The 17,649-nt window shown below is 42.8% G+C and overlaps 1 protein-coding gene across 2 annotated transcripts in view; it reads left to right on the top strand.

Moving 5' to 3' along the window:
* Nucleotides 1–17,649, top strand: part of SEC22A (SEC22 homolog A, vesicle trafficking protein) — a 53,770-nt gene that overhangs the window by 20,084 nt on the left and 16,037 nt on the right. For both annotated transcript variants that reach the window (XM_083153601.1, XM_083153600.1), the window contains exons 3-4: nt 14,937–15,100; nt 16,164–16,343. In XM_083153601.1, the coding sequence (XP_083009727.1) occupies nt 14,937–15,100; nt 16,164–16,343 (344 nt within the window). The remainder of the gene's footprint in view (nt 1–14,936; nt 15,101–16,163; nt 16,344–17,649) is intronic.

The following is a 17,649-nucleotide window of genomic DNA, read 5'->3' as shown; positions in this document are numbered from 1 at the left end:
AGCTGGCATAAAATGTGCCTCTAATGCATCTGTCCTATAAAGTATAAACTGCATTCTCATATGTAATAAACAAGTAAGAGTTTTATTGAAGAAAAATAAAACCTTGATCTCCACATAATTGTATTATTCTACACAAATTTAATATTTGGGTACAGGAATTACAGTTCCGATGGGGGATGGGGGGTCAATGCAGGTGACTGTTGAGGAATAATGTTAAGGCCTATTATATTCCATGCTTGTTAGCTATCACCCATCCCAATGTACTGTGGGGGGTAAAGTTGTTAAGGTGACTGCCAATTGACTGTGCCAATGTAATGGATGGAACCATTACTTTGTGTACATTGTGCCACAGCGCCAGCTGGGCAGGTCTTCATTACACACCACAAGCATTAGATCATACATGCCCGTTGTGTAACCTTTGTTACATGCACATGCCATATGAATAGCGAGTCCCTGAGCGCCAATACACATGTGTTTAGCAGCATTACAAGAGGCACTAAATGTGCCTAGGGCACCTGGAACCTTTACTCAGGCCCTGCTGTCTGCCATATGAAAATCAGCACTGTTGTAAGGCAGGAATATGTATTTTGTCATGAATCATTTTATTTCTGAAACGCTTCAAAGTTCCCTAGCAGTTGACACTGGGATTCAAGCCATGGTCACCAGCCAATATCTGTGCCATTGTTACTTAAGGCCCATAGACACTAGGCAACTTTCAGCAGAAAGCCGCTCAGTTTACTCGTTTGAGTGGCTTTCAGCGTGAAAGTCGCCAAGTGTGTACAAGGCAGCGGTGAATGCTGATACGCCCTCCTGCATCATTGCTGGACTGGCCGCTCATCTGCTGATAATACCAGCAGGTGAGTGTGGGGGTGGGGGGCGGGCTTTCCATAGTGTCCCACTATGGACAGCCATTGACCCAGGGGAAAATCGCTAAAATGGGAAAAAAACGCTCAGTGTGTATACACTGAGCATTTTTCAACCCATCGATTTTCTTCATAATCGTTCTACATACACGCTGGGCAAAAATGCCCAGCGTGTATGGACCTTTACTCTTGCTGTCCCAGTATTTAGTAAAGATGTCATTAGTAAGTACGTGTAGTGTTGACTTTACTTCCAGCCTTGATTCTACAGAATTCATGTGCAGAGAAGTAGCTGGTTGTCAATAATGATAGGATTATATAAATAACTTCTTTGCTTAGAAAATTACAATTGGCGTAGCATTTTTACTCTATCCGGTTAGCTTGATGGACAATGTCTAGGTCAACATATATAGTTAATGTGGTAAAAAGATCAACACAAACAAATAGGCTGTGGTTGGTACATGAAAAGGTTGACATGAGTTTTTTGTGGTTTTTTTTACTTTTTATTTTCATATTTACTGCACATTTTTTCATACTTTAAGACCCAAGTAGATAAGGAATGCTAAAGTGTGCACAGCAAGGCACATGTTCTGAAGTATGTGTAGTGAATAAGTTTACTAACTGGGAGTCCACATGCTCAAATGTCTACACGGTCATCAAAAGAAGGTGAAAAACACATGTTGACATTTCCCCCGTTCCCCCCCCCCCTTCCCAGTGTCGACCCTGTGCACTTTGACCAACATACCAACATTGTCGACCTAATATTCCACACCCCTCTATTACTAGCAGATTATCTGCTATTAAGTTTTATTCTGGACAAACATGTTGCTTTATAAATGGCTCCAATGTTGCAGGAACACCAGGACAATGTTGTTATTTTATGATGATTTAATTTCCAGGCATTACTGAATATGTGCTTGAAATCTATGCACAATGGTACTTTTGTGACATCTGAGCGCAATAACAGGTTCCAGGGTACTTGGGAAATGTACACAATAGACGATCATTATTGCATTTAGCCACCCACATGCGTGGCCAGGCTGGAGTGGGATCCTGCCATTGTGAGCTGTGGCAGCAGTGAGTGCGGCAATCTTATGAGTATACACACCTAACTGAACAGATGTAATATTGTATTTTAATCCCATCTCATCATCTCTATCTGCTGTTCAAAATGAATTAGTAACTTACATTTTTCTGTATGCATGCATACCAATCTTTCATTATATTTTGTCAGATAAACCTAATCCTTTTTCTGCATGAAATCCCTCTCTACAAATCCAGATAACCGTTTACAAAACTGAAAAGTGTTGTGTGTGAAAGATCTAATAAAGGAAGCAATCATCAGTTCCGTTTCAGCAATTTAAACCTGCAGCCTTATACAAAGCATCTCGGCAGCATATATCTAAATGTCTGTCTGAAATGAATGAATGATAGTCCATGAAAGCATAAAGCATGTACGTGTGTGTCTTAGCATGCTGTGCACTGCTTTCCAATGTGTCATCTACATGTATGTCTAGTGTCAGTGTGTTTTCTAAACACTGCCATCTGTTGGCAGTGAGTGAAATTACATCTCTTTCTCTCTCACTCATGCTCAAACACAGAGCCTCAAGGTAGCAGACTAGCTTTCAAAGCTTTTGCTTCGAGCTGGCTTACTAGTTTATTATGTTTATTATAAATATAATGGGTGAGCACCTGTGGATACAACTTGATTAGTAAAAGCAATTTTTACACTCCTTCTGGAGGGTGGAGTCCCCGTTCAAGCACTTTCCATGTCTTACCCTACAAGCAGGAGCAGCGGTATTCCACAGTCAGACTGGCTGTTCAGATCTTCTTTTGCAGCTGAGACAGCGGGATGCAGCTTGATGTCGTCAGAGCTGGGTCCGTATTGGGTTAATGCGGGAGATGGCAGGGCGGCTTCATGTGTGTGTTCCGGGGTGATTCTCCAAACGCGTTTTGTGCCTAAGTGGCACTTTTTCAAGGATACTTGGCTTTAAAATCTTATCTTTATACAACAAAATCAGAAGTTGGTCATTTAGCATAATTTCCAGGTTAGCTCAAAAAGGTGGCAAGCACATGTTTATTCAAATCCAATGAAATAAATTGGGCTGTATTCTTCTTTACTTTTCCAAAGTAAATAAAAAAGGGGTGTGGAAATGGAAAGTTTATTCAGTTTTTTTGTGTATATACAATTTGTGCAAAAAAAAGGTGATTAGTTACTTTTACAGAAATGCATTCAGTTCTATAGATATATTTTAGGCCTGATGGTTTCAAAGTTTTTAGCTCAAACATCCATTTTGTTTTGGCTTTTTTAATTCTTTAATTAGGTCTCCCCCTCTCCATTTTCTTTATACCTTTTGTATTATAATAATGTATTAATTTGAGGCCTTTAGGATTGTTGTGTTTTTCAAAAAAGTGGTTTGACACACGCTGTGTGTTTTTAATTCTCTTTTGATTAATTTAATTTGTTCCACATATTGAATGCTGCAAGGACATTCTAGTAAAAAAAAAAAATAACTGCTTCAGTTTCGCATGTTGCATGGTCTTTAATTTTGTTTTTTTATTTTTTTGTAACATTTAATTTGAAGGAGGTAATGCCTTTAGTTGTTTGGCTGCTGTTTTTGCACATCTTGAAGTTCAGACAGTTGGGGAATACTTCCACAGATCTTTTTTTAGCTTTATTGTGGTTTATGTGGCTTAAGATTCACTGTTGTTTTATACTTCTTGCTTTTTTATATATTATTTTTGGTTTGACCGGTATGACAGGAGCTAGCTTTTCATCCAGTCTAAGGACATGCCAATGCCTATGTATAATATCTTCAATGGCAGGTATTCAATGCCAGTGCGAGCGGCCGTCGAGGGGGTTAAACTGCGAGGATCACAGAAAACCAGTGATCCTCGCAGTTTAACCCCCGCGCCGGCCGCTCGCACTATGCAACGTTCCGGGGGAATCCTCGCCGTCACAGAACGGCAAGGATTCCCCTAAACTGCGAGAGCCGCGGCTAGTGCAGTAAACTCGCTGTAATTAGCCTAGATTCTCGCAGCTTTTGGAGGCACATACGCCAATTCTCCCTTGCTCAAAAAAACGGAGCGAGGGGGAATTTGCGTATGAGGGGGGTCAGTTGAATACTGACAGGGTGAGCGGTGACTGCGAGCAAAAAGTCCTGCTCGCAGTCACCGCTCGCCCACGGCATTGAATATATGCCAATGACTTTTGAGTTGCTGGTAAATTGTGTTATACATGCTGTTTATATTCCTTCAGTTTTTCTCTCCATGGTTGTATATTGGATCAGTTGTTTTCTTTCTATCTTGTTTATTTTTTTTTCAAATTGTTTGTTGAAATTTGATTTAATTGTATCCTTTTAGATATGAACTTAACTTTCAATTCTTTGCTCTGTGTTTGAAAGGTGTGATGATTACTTATTCTTGGCAGTATGTTGTTTCTGTTTACTTCTTTTATTGAGTCCCTGTATTAATTTTGTTGTTTTTTATAAATTTGTTTGTCTAGAAATACTACCATTTCCTTACTGGTGTTGGTTGTAAATTGTATATTCAGTTGTTTGTTTTTTGTTGATGTATGTGATATATTTTTTCAATGCTTCTTCTGTGCCTCTCCAGATGAATACATCATCGATGTATCTGTACCATTTGACGATGTGCTGATTGGTTTGGCAACACAGCCCAATTTATTTCATTGGATTTGAATAAACATGTGCTTGGCACCTTTTTGAGCTAACCCGGAAATTATGCAAAATGACCAACTTCTGTTTTTTTAGGTATAAATATAAGTTTTTAAAGCCAAGTATCCTTGACACAAAACTCATTGGAGAATCACCCTGGAACTCGCACATCAAGCCACCCTGCCATCTCCTGCATTCTCTCGACATGGACCTAGCAGTGAGGTCATCAAGCTGTGTCCCGCCGGCTCCCGCTGTCTCAGCCACAGAAGAAATCTGAAAAGCCTACCGCCTGTCTGGCTGAGGAATACTGCTGTTCCTGCTTGTAGGGTAAGACAGGAAAAGTGCTAAACTCCATCCTCCAGAAGGAGTTTAAACATTGCTTTTACTAATCGACAGTTTTATCCACAGGTGCACACTCATTTTATGCTTTTGTTTTGATTTTATTTTATATTATTTTTTAGCGCTCTTATACTTTAATATTCAACTTGGGGCAGTACGGATGGTGTAATGGTTAGCATTACTGCCTCACAGCACTGAGGTCATGGGTTTGATTCCCACCGTGGCTCTAATTGTGTGGAGTTTGTATATTCTCCCCGCTTCTGCGTGGGTTTCTTCAGAACACTCCAGTTTCCTCCTAAAATCCAAAATATGCTGGTACTGTAGGTTATTTGGCTCAAGTTAACATAGAAACATAGAATTTGACGGCAGATAAGAACCACTTGGCCCATCTAGTCTGCCCCTTTTTTTAAACCTGTTACCTCAAACCATATTTGATCCTTATTTTTTTGTAAGATATCAATATGCTTATCCCAAGCATGTTTAAATTGTACTACTGTATTTGCGTCTACCACCTCTGATGGTAGGCTATTCCACTTATCTACTACTCTTTCTGTGAAGTAATTCTTCCTCACATTTCCCCTAAATCTTCCTCCCTCTAGTTTCAGTGCATGTCTTCGTGTTCTGTTGCTCCTCTTCCTGTGAAGAATGTCTCCCACCTGTACCTTGTTAAAACCCTTGATATATTTGAAAGTTTCTATCATGTCCCCCCTTTCCCTTCTCTGCTCTAAAGTATACATATTAAGATCTTTTAGTCTTTCCTGGTACGTTTTGTGATGTAGGCCATGCAACATTTTAGTTGCTCTTCTTTGTACAGTCTCTAATGTATTTATATCCTTCTGGAGATATGGCCTCCAGAACTGAACACAAAACTCTAGGTGAGGTCGTACCAATGACCTATACAGTGACATTATTACTTCTTTCTACTGCTGATACCTCTCCCTATGCAACCAAGCATCTGACTTGCCTTCTTCATTGCTTTGTTACATTGCCTACCTGCTTTTAAGTCCCCTAAAATAGTGACACCTAGATCCCTCTCTTCCTCAGTAGTTTCCATTATAGTGTAGTGTTCCCGCTAGGCTTGTTTTACAGGGCGCTGCGCCCTGCCCCTTTCAAACCCGCCGATTTTCCCCCTGCCCGTTTGTGGCCGCCCTGCACAAGTAAATTGCTGCTGCCGCGCTAGAAGTCTCCTCCCGCTGACAGTGTAAGCTTCTAGCACGGCAGCGTGTGAAGTGGTCACTCCCCCCTCAGCCCTGCAGTCTGACATGCCGCTCACCTCCTATTATGAGCGGCTGTCAGCTATTCCACCAACATCCCTCCTCCCCCTTGCCACGCTGACATGCCGCTCACCTCCTATTGTGAGCGGCTGTCAGCTATTCCATCAAGCATCCCCCCTGCCACGCTGACATGCCGCTCACCTCCTATTGTGAGCGGCTGTCAGCTATTCCATCAAGCATCCCTCCTCCCCCCTGCCACGCTGACATGCCGCTCACCACCTCTTATGTGAGCGGCTGTCAGCTCTTTCAGGGAGCATCTCTCCTCCCCTTGCCGGGGGGGTGCTGGACGAGTTTCTGTGCAGGGGATGGAGTTGGAGTGCCGGGAACTGGAAGAGGCAAGGCATGATGCAGAGACATTCAGCTGCCGCGGTGCTGACCTGAGAGGGAGGTCCCTGGCTGCATGCTGTTTGACGGCTGAGAGCAGTCACAGCAGCCGGGGAGCAGGAGGAGGCCCAGCAGCTGCCAGCGATAGTGTATGTAAGGGTATTATATCACTTCACCCCCTCTCACCTCATTTGGCTCTCTCCTCCCGTCACCTCACCCTCTCTTTTCTCCCATCACATCACCCCCTCTTTTCTCCCATCACTTCACCCCCTCCCTTCTGCCATCACATCACACCTGCCCTCTCTAATAGCAGCAGCAGCCACACATGATGGAGGAGCCAGTGGGCCAAGGCAGAGCCTGCAGCAGCTCTAAAACCTGCCAGCACCGTGTCAGGTTACGGTATGTGATAAGTGCTGGGGGGGGGGGTCATGTAAATGTGCGCTAGGGAGGGGGGTGGGGGTCATGTAAATTTGTGGTGGGGAGGGGGCATTGTCCTGTACATGTGTGCTTTGGAGGGCGGTGTCATACAAATGTGTGCTGGGAGGGGTCATGTAAATGTGTGCTGGGGGTGTCTTGTAAATGTGTGCTGGGGAGGTTGGGTCATGTAATTGTGTACTGGGGAGAGGGGGTGTCATGTCAATATGTGCTGGGGGAGGTGTCATGTAAATATGTGCTGGGGAGGGGGCGGTGTCATGTAAATGTGTGCTGGGGAGGGGGGTGACATGTAAATGTGTGTTGGGGGGATGGAGGCATAGTAGTACGTTTATTTATAAGGCGCCGCAAAGTGTCCGCAGCGCCTTACATAGCAAACAACAAAAACAAATTACAAGGTAACGTACAGGGTGTGTTGAAAGATACAGTATAAATAGGGGTATAGCTGGTAGAACTAAAATCAGCATCAGTTCTGAAGTAGGTGTCAAAATTGTCAAGGAGACTGAAGATGAAGTAGAGGAAGGGAAGAACAGGACAGGAGCACAGGTGAGGTAATGAGGTAGGGTGAGTACGTGAGGAAGGAGGGCCCTGCTCATAAGAGTTAACATACTAAAAATAGGTGGGTGGATGAACGAAATACAATAGGATAAGTAGGAACGGAGGGGAACGGAGGCAGGATAGGAGGATCAAAAGAGGTTAGGAGGAGGGATAGGCTAGTCGAAAAAAGTGGGTTTTGAGGGAGCGCTTGAAGGAGGTAAGGGAATCAGATAGCCTGATGGGTGGCGGGAGGTTGTTCCAGTGCAGGGGGGCAGCGCGAGAGAAATCTTGGACACGGGAGTGGGAGGAGGTGATTAGGTGAGAGGTCAGTCAGCGATGGAGCGAAGAGGACGGGAGGGAGTGTGGATAGAGATCAGTGAAGAGAGGTAAGGAGCTGTGGAGGAGGAGAGTGCCTTGTAGGTGGTGGTGAGGAGTTTAAAGAGAACTCGGAAAGGAATGGGGAGCCAGTGAAGAGATAAACAGAGGGGGGAGGCGGAGGTAGAGCGGCGGGAGAGGAAGATGAGCCTAGCAGCAGCGTTAAGAATGGATTGGAGAGGTGCGAGGCGGGTGAGGGGTAGCCCAGAGAGAAGGATGTTGCAGTAGTCAAGGCGGGAGATGACTAAGAGAGTGAATGAGAATTTTGGTCGCGTCAGTGGAGAGGAATGGTCTGATGCGTGAGATCATAATATGTGATGTAGGGGCTGGAGGCATAATGTGTGATGTAGGGAATCGAGGCATGATATGTGATGTAGGTGATGGAGGAATAGGCAGGTATTCAATGCCGCTGTGAGCGGCCGGCGAGGGGGTTAAACTGCGAGGATCACAGAAAACCAGGAGGATTCCCCTAAACAGCGAGACCTGCGGCTAATGCAGCAAACTCGCTGTAATTAGCCGCAAGTCTCGCAGCTTCTGCAGCCGCATACGCCAATTCCCCCTCACTCAAAAAAGGAAGCGAGGGGGAATTGGCGTATGAGGGGGGTCAGTTGAATACTGACAGGGTGAGTGGTGACAGCGAGCAGAAAGCCCTGCTCGCTGTCAACGATCGGCCACAGCATTGAATACACCCCAATAATATATGTGATGTAGGGGCTGGAGGCATAAGGTGTGATGTAGGGGATGGAGGCATAAGGTGTGATGTAGGGGATGGAGGCATGATATGTGATGTAGGGGATGAGGCATAAGGTGTGATGTAGGGGATGTGGGATAAATGTGCTGATGGTGTGACGCTCTGGTGTCACCAGATGGTTATTTAGCATAAATGTGCTGATGGTGTGACGCTCTCAGGTGTCACAAGATGGTTATATAACATAAAAGTGCTGATGGTGTGACGCTCCGGTGTCACCAGATGGTTATATAGCATAAATGTGCTGATGGTGTGACGCTCAGGTGTCACAAGATGGTTATATAACATAAATGTGCTGATGGTGTGACGCTCAGGTGTCACAAGATGGTTATATAGCATAAATGTGCTGATGGTGTGACGCTCAGGGTCACAAGATGGTTATATAGCATAAATGTGCTGATGGTGTGACGCTCCGGTGTCACAAGATGGTTATATAGCATAAATGTGCTGATGGTGTGACGCTCAGGTGTCACAAGATGGTTATATAGCATAAATGTGCTGATTGTGTGACACTCTCAGGTGTCACAAGATGGTTTATATAGCATAAATGTGCTGATGGTGTGACACTCTCAGGTGTCACAAGATGGTTTATATAGCATAAATGTGCCGATGGTGTGACGCTCCGGTGTCACAAGATGGGTTATATAGCATAAATGTGCCGATGGTGTGACGCTCCGGTGTCACAAGATGGTTATATAGCATAAATGTGCCGATGGTGTGACGCTCCGGTGTCACAAGATGGGTTATATAGCATAAATGTGCCGATGGTGTGGCGCTCCGGTGTCACAAGATGGGTTATATAGCATAAATGTGCTGACGGTGTGACGCTCCGGTGTCACATGATGGTTATATAGTATAAATGTGCTGATGGTGTGACGCTCAGGTGTCACAGGATGGATTATATAGCATAAATGTGCCGACGGTGTGACGCTCAGGTGTCACAAGATGGATTATATAGCATAAATGTGCCAATGGTGTGATGCTCCGGTGTCACAGGATGGTTATATAGCATAAATGTGCCGATGGTGTGACGCTCCGGTGTCACAAGATGGGTTATATAGCATAAATGTGCCGATGGTGTGGCGCTCCGGTGTCACAAGATGGGTTATATAGCATAAATGTGCCGACGGTGTGACGCTCAGGTGTCACAAGATGGTTATATAGCATAAATGTGCTGACGGTGTGACGCTCCGGTGTCACATGATGGTTATATAGTATAAATGTGCTGATGGTGTGACGCTCAGGTGTCACAGGATGGATTATATAGCATAAATGTGCCGACGGTGTGACGCTCAGGTGTCACAAGATGGATTATATAGCATAAATGTGCCGATGGTGTGACGCTCCGGTGTCACAGGATGGTTATATAGCATAAATGTGCCGATGGTGTGACGCTCCGGTGTCACAGGATGGATTATATAGCATAAATGTGCTGATGGTGTGACACTCTCAGGTGTCACAAAATGGTTTATATAGCATAAATGTGCTGATGGTGTGACGCTCAGGTGTCACAAGATGGTTATATAGCATAAATGTGCTTATTGCCTGATGCTCCAGTGTCACAAGAGGGTTTATATAGATGTGCTGATGGTGTGACGCTCCACGGGGCAGTCCCTCGCATCGCACATCGCAAAGCACAAAAAGTATGTGCTGCACATACTTTTTAACTAGATTGCATCTAGTTCAAAATGCATACTGCTTTAGCACATTGCATACATTTTTAACTAGATGCGATGTGATCTAGTTCGAAATGCATGGAGCACATCGCTCCATGTATGGGCACCTTAACATGAATTTTGTCTGATTCCGAGTGGCATAATGTTTGTGGGGCAAGTAAAAGGGGATCTACTATTGTGTTACATAATGTACATAAGAGGTATATGGTGTGGCACACTACACTCAAGGACATGTCCCATTTTAGGTGACCACGCCCCTTTTTCTGGAGCGAGCGCGCCTTCGCCGCGCACATAACCCCCACCATCACTTTTCCATTCCCCCACTTTAAAATTTCACTTTGGCCACTGTCTCTCTCTAAATTTTTATTTATATATATATATATATATATATATATATATATATATATATATATATATATATATATATATATATATATATATATATATATATATATATGAAAAAAGGGGGGGGATTGGGGTGCGCTACTTAGTGTGAAATCTGTACCTCCCAAAACAGTATAATATAATTAATATAACATTTTTAAAATTTCATTTCTTTCAATTTTCGTCCACAATGATTAGGCCCAGTCCATGTCTGGAAAAATAGTCCTTTTATTAAAGATCAAATGGGTTTGATCTTTAATAAAAGGACTATTTTTCCAGACATGGACTGGGCCTAATCATTGTGGACGAAAATTGAAAGAAATGAAATTTTAAAAATGTTATATTAATTATATTATACTGTTTTGGAAAGTACAGATTTCACACTAAGTAGCGCACCCCAATCCCCCCCCCCTTTTTTTCTTCCATTACTATACTGTTCCTCACTAACAGGAGGAATTTTGGAGGTGCTGCACATACAAATTAGCACAATACAGAGTCAAACCCTTTTTCATATATATATATATATATATATATATATATATAATCGCATCATTTTGCCCTTTAAAATTAAAATGTGCCTTCCTAAATGAAAAATGTGCCCTCACGATTGAAAAATGTGCCCTCCCCGTGGTCAGCACCCTGCCCTAAAAAATTTCTAGAGTGAACACTAATAGTGCCATTTATACTATATTTAGTCTTTGGATTTCTGAGACCCAAGTGCATGATTTTGCATTTTTTGGCATTAAACTGTAGTTGCCATTCTCTTGACCATTTCTCTAATCTACCTCAATCATTTGTTTTACCCCTCCTGGTGTGTCTACCCTGTTGTTTCATCTGCAAAAAGGCACATTTTACCCTCAATTCCATTTGCAATATCACCAATAAAGATATTACAAAGCACCGGTCCAAGTACAGATCCCTGGGGTACTCCACTTGTAACCTTTCCCTCCTTTGACTGTACTCCGTTTACTACAACTCTCTGTTTTCTGTCCTGCAACCACGCTCTTATCCATTCAACTATCTTAGAATCCAATCCCAAGCTTTCAAGTTTATTTAACAGTCTGCGATGTGGGACAGTGTCAAAAGCTTTACTGAAGTCTAGATAAGCTACATCTACAGCCCCACCTTGATCTATTACTTTAGTCACCCAGTCAAAAAAGTCAATAAGATTTGTTTGACATGATCGTCCCCCAGTAAACCCATGCTGTTTTGGATCTTGTAAATTGCTGGTTTTGATATATTCTACAACTCTTTGTTTTAAGAGTGTTTCCTTCAATTTCCAGACTACTGATGTAAGGCTCACTGGTCGATAGTTGCTTACCTCTTCCTTGCTTCCACGTTTGTGCAGTGGGACTACATTCGCTGTTTTCCAGTCCTCTGGGATTACTCCAGTAGCTAGTGACTGGTTGAATAATTCTGTTATTGGTTTTACCAGCTCCCCTTTAAGCTCTTTTAGTATCCTTGGATGTATCCCATCTGGCCCCATTGATTTATCCACTTTCAGTTTTGAGAGTTCTGTGAGGACTTTCTCCTCTGTAAATGTACTTGTCTCTCCCTCAGTTTTCTGACTATACTTGCAACTTAACTGTGGCCCCTTCCCCTCTCTTTCAGCAGTGAATACTGAGCAGAAATAATTATTAATATTATCTGCTATTACATTGTCCCCCTCAAGAAAACTTCCACTCTCTGTCTTCAGTCTAATTATTCCACTTTTTGTTTTTCTCCTTTCACTTCTATACTTAAAAAAGTTTTCTCCCCTTTACCCACTGACTGGGCCATTTTCTCTTCAGCCTGTGCTTTTGCACATCTGATTACCTTCTTAGCCTCCTTCTGTCTAACAAGATACACCTCTTTGTCCTCATTCTTCTGCGTCTGCTTAAATTTCTTAAAGGCCAACTATTTTGCTTTCACAATACTTGCTACTTCTTTTGCTTTCTTTTTCTTGTGTTTTTCCTAACTCTTTTGACACAAAGTTCTGTTGCTTTTAGAATTGCACTTTTTAATTTTTCCCACTTATCCTGCACTCCTTCCAAGTTCTTCCACTCTGCCAAAGAATCCCTTACAGAGTTTCCCATCTCTACAAAATCAACCTTCCTAAAATCTAACACCTTTGTTTTCGTGTGCGATGAGTCAGTCTCTGTCTTTATTTTGAACCATACTGCTTGATGGTCACTGGATCCCAGATTTTCACCCACATTTATGTCAGATATTCTGTCACCAATTGCTGGAGGGATGCTCCTTGCAAGGAATTCAGCATGTCCCTACTTCTGGTATAACTTGTAACAGGCAGCTCCCAGTTTACATCAGGTAGATTAAAGTCTCCCATGATTATCACCTCTCCTTTTTAATGCCATTTTATTGATGTCCTGCAATAGGCTACTGTCTAGTTCCTCTCTCTGACCTGGTGGTCTTTAGATCACCCCTATCACCTTCTCCCCTGTTTCTATGGTCACCCAAAGGGCCTCCGTTTTTTCTTCAATACTTTGTATTAAGGTGGTCTTTATATATTTTTTCACATATATTGCAACCCCTCCTCCAATTTTTCCCATTCTGTCCTTCCTAAATAAAGTATATCCTGGTATAGCTATGTCCCAGTCATGATTTTCATTGCACCATGTCTCTGTAATAGCCACAATATCCAGTTCATCCCTTGTCATTATTGCAATTAGTTCTGGGATTTTATTTCCTAGCATTTGCACACATAGCTCTTGAAGTTGTGTTTGTGCTTCTCCTGCTGCTAGCTATGTTCATCTTTCTGGGTAAGTAAAACAAGACATTTTTTCCCTCAGCACACTGAGCAATGTTAGTAACCAATCTAGAACACTACATGATAATAGAATTCAGAGATATTGGTTACATATACCTGCGCAGGTGTATGCTATGCCCCCAAGCCGCGTCAAGGCTTCTCTGTATATTGGGGGTCCCTAGCGCTATATCTAGGTGCAGGGTGCGGCACCCCAAAAACCATCATAAGCTGGGAAGCCCAGTGCGGCATGCCAGTGATATACTAAGTGTTAATAATTAGTGATAGGAAGCCGAAGCTATATAAAAAGAGAGAGATAAATGAATGTAATTAAAATAGGATAGAGATAGTGTTAGTGAGGGAAAAGTGTTAATAGAATGTAAGGGCATGCCGCACTAAAGCCACCCAGCCCATCCAGTCCAGGAGCACCGCACCCCACACCACCGTTACCCTAACCAGCAAGGAGCCACATGATAATGGCTCCTTACTTGATATATCCAAACTAAGAGCTACCTACCTTGGAGCAACCCCAGACTACTCCATGTGGCATATCAGGACCCACATCTCTTCCTAATATGGGCTCCCTTCTGCCTCTAACAACATACATACAGATAGTGGTAGTGGCATCTACCACTATCTGTATGTATGTTCATCTTTCTGCCTATATCTATTCGGTTTTGATCGGCATTATCTTCTGTTGCAGTGGATAGGCTTCCTGTTCCATTTGCCTGCAGAGACAATACCTCTAGGTTGGGGGAGCAGATTTCTTCATTCTTATTTGGTTCACTGCCCCCTCTGCTAGTTTAAAAAGTTGCTTATGAAGCTTCCAAACTTCTCAATTAATATTCTCGTTCCCCTTGAAGATGGGTGCAGGCCATCACTTTTATATAAGGCTCTGTCTTGCCAGGTAGCTTGACTTTGATCTAAATATCTAAATCTCTCCTCGTTGCATTAGCAATTCCTTAGCCACGAGGAGAGATTTGGATATTTAGGTCAAAGTCAAGCTACCTGGCAAGACAGAGCCTTATATAAAAGTGATGGCCTGTGTGTTTGTGTACATGTGGTAGGGAATATAGATTGTAAGCTCCACTGGAGCAGGGACTGATGTGAATGTTCAAATATTCTCTGTAAAGCGCTGCAGAATATGTGTGCGCTGTATAAGAAACTGGTAATAAAGAAATAAAACTTTGTATTTAACAAAAGAGCTGCTCATATCCATATTAGCGCGAGTTCACAAATTCCATATCGAATATAAATGCTCATTGTAACCTTTATTAAAAATTTTTTATTTAATTTACCTCTTTGTGCCAGCTTGTACCCTGGAGCAAAGTATTTGAAATCATTATTTATGATTCTTTCATATTTACTATAATGCAGCTTGTCCTTTTTAATCATAAATGCCATAGAAGGTTTCGGAGTCTTTATTGGGGAAAATAAATTGCAAAAGTTATTACGGCTACTTAAATAAGAATATACTGAATTTCACTTTTTCAAGAATACAATGTTACTTCCGCCAGCTAGTGATCTGTTAACTGACATGGCAGCTGGTGCCTTGGTTGTCTTACAGTATTATCAGCTCCCTGGGTGTCAGCTACATGATGCTGTGTTCCGAGAGTTACCCCAGTGTTCTGGCCTTCTGCTTCCTGGATGAGCTGCAGAAAGAGTTCATCACAACCTACGAGATGGTTCATATCAACACAGCCATCAGGCCGTACTCCTTTATTGAGTTTGGTGGGTAACTGTCCGCATCTTTCATGACTTTGGCATGTATTCAAATTGTACCATCTGACACTACTGTACCTGTGATTATTAGTGTTATAATACGTTTCATTAAGCCATTAACTAGTCTGCACAGCTCTGCTAAAATAATTGCTTTCTGTTAAATTCCCAATATTCCACTTAATTGATCCATATTAAGGTCACCCAAACTACCCATGGTGCATAACACTTTCACCCAAGTCAGTGATTGGACATATACAGGGGGCTAAATGTGGTGTAAGATAATGTGCTCTCCTGCATAACAACTCATTATTCAAGTTCAAGGAGACGTGCAGGTTCTAATTAAGGACACTTGACAACATAAGATTGTTTATATGCAATTTCAATTTATTTTAATGTTTTGTCTGTTAATGGCCCTCATTGTGAATTATTTTAATAAATCGTTTTTAGTCCTTCTGAGCAGCGCTGTTTCAATTTTGCATTTTCTTTGGTTTTGGAATCTAAGGGGTTTGGTAATCTCCCCTTTTTGGAATCAGCTGCAGCTTAGAATAAGGTGTCAATCAGCACTCAATATCGCATGTTATTTGGTTCGCTCTCCTGTGTCTAATCACCCAGTAAAAGCTCTTGTACTCTGTTTCATTTCCAAAGTTCTTCGCATACACAAATTCAGCATCTGCTTTTCCGCTCTAGTCTTGTAGACTTTCAGCAGCAAAGATAAAATGCTTGGGAAGTGATTTACCAGTTATACGCTGACACCTTGTACAATGGATGAGTGCCCAAACGGTGCATTACTGCTTTCTTTATAGGTAACAGACTGAGTAGTAAGTCTAATAAATATAGTGGCTGGTAACAAGCCGCTGCAAATTATAGAGGATGCTCGCAGATAAGTAAGGCGTTTAGTAGAAGGTAAATTACTTTCCGCTGCAGAAAGATGGTTACATGATAAACAGTGCACAGCCCGGAACGGTGTGACAGAATACAGCAGAGATAAATTAAAGTAGGAATGGCCAAGAAAAGTGGGTGTAATCTAAGGAAAGGAAACTTTATTACAGATATATTTAATCTTGTCCAACAGATAATTTCATACAGAAAACGAAGCATAGATTCAATAACCCACGGTCACTTTCTACAAAGATGAACCTTGCGGACATGCAAACTGAAATCCGCCTGCGACCCCCGTACCAGATTTCTCTGCAAGAGCTTGGCTTGGAGAATGGTGTCGGCCATGGAAAAGGCCCAGTCTATAAGGGCATAGGTAAGGAGTACTTGGCCCTGATATAGGGATTGCTTTTGCAGAGCTTTTGATTTATCTATTTATTTGGCAAGATAATTCAACATTAAACATAGTTATTGGGACAGGGAAATTGAAGGGAATGAGACCTCTCTGTCACACATCTGAAAGGGGAATGTGAGAGCATTTACCTCCCTGGTGTTCATTCTAGAACCCGCTATCTTTGAAAACCCATGCAGTTCCTCTTACCTGCCTGGGGTATCGCTTCTAGCACAGTGTGGTCTGTATATCAGCACTGATATGCAAACCAGACCTGTGATAGAAACACCACAGGTGTTTCTATCACCTGTGGTGATAGAAACAGCGACACCCCAGGCAGGGAACAGGAACTGCATGGGTTTTTAAAGATAGCGGGTGCTAGAATGAACACTACCTCCCTAAAACCCAGGGTCAGATATTAACCCTTTAAGTGCTAATGTTGCCGTGAGAGATCTTTAAAATATATTCTTAAAGTGCCAGCACCGCTCACAGCGTCTGTTCTTTTAGTATAAATAAATACAGATACAGCCAAGTCAATTAGCTGAAGTTTAGTTACAGATGGGGCATGCTTCTTCTTTGCTGGCGAATCGCCAGAACGTCAGCACTGGCGATCCGCCAGCAGCATCGCTAACCATCTGACTGAGACGCGCGTGCGTGTCTCAATCTCCGACAAGCCGGCAGTGACCCGGGGGAAGTGCTGGAAGCGCTGTCGGAAGGGGACACGCGCGCCTCCTCGCTATAGATATGGCACTGGCGGGGGATGGCGGCTGGCGTCGCCATCCCCTGCAAAGATGGGACCTGCCCCATCTGTAAATATTGCACCCAAAAAAAGAACAGTCGCTGAGACCCGCGCTGCCAATTTAAGCAGATATTTTGAGGATCTCTCACAGCAACGTTGGCACTCAAAGGGTTAAAATGCATGTGACCTGTAAGGATGTGCCCTTTGTGTTGGGGTACATTGTGGGTATAGCTTGGGCAGTTTGGGTTGTACCAACTTTTGCTTTTCAGGCGTTGGTCAATATAACAATTTTGTGTAGAGCAGAATATGACCATTTAGTAGAGATGCCCTCTCTCTCTATCCCCAGCAAGGCCAGGTATAACACATGCTGCTGTTGCTTGTAAGTAAGGCCACTTCATGAGCTGATTTGTGTTACTCCCTGTGCTCCATCCACAGCTCATTACCCCCATTATTACTTTTTTTCCAGTCCAGTGATTTAAGCAAAAGGGCTTTTCCTGCTTCACTTCCCTTCTCCTCATGTGGCCAGCCTTTTAATAGATTGTATTGTGCATT

The sequence above is a fragment of the Crinia signifera genome, chromosome 7 (genome assembly GCF_055691185.1).
Source record: "Crinia signifera chromosome 7, ASM5569118v1, whole genome shotgun sequence".
Classification (NCBI taxonomy): Eukaryota; Metazoa; Chordata; class Amphibia; order Anura; family Myobatrachidae; genus Crinia; species Crinia signifera.
The sequence above is the reverse complement of the archived record's forward strand: the minus strand, read 5'-3'. Positions and strand labels throughout refer to the sequence as shown.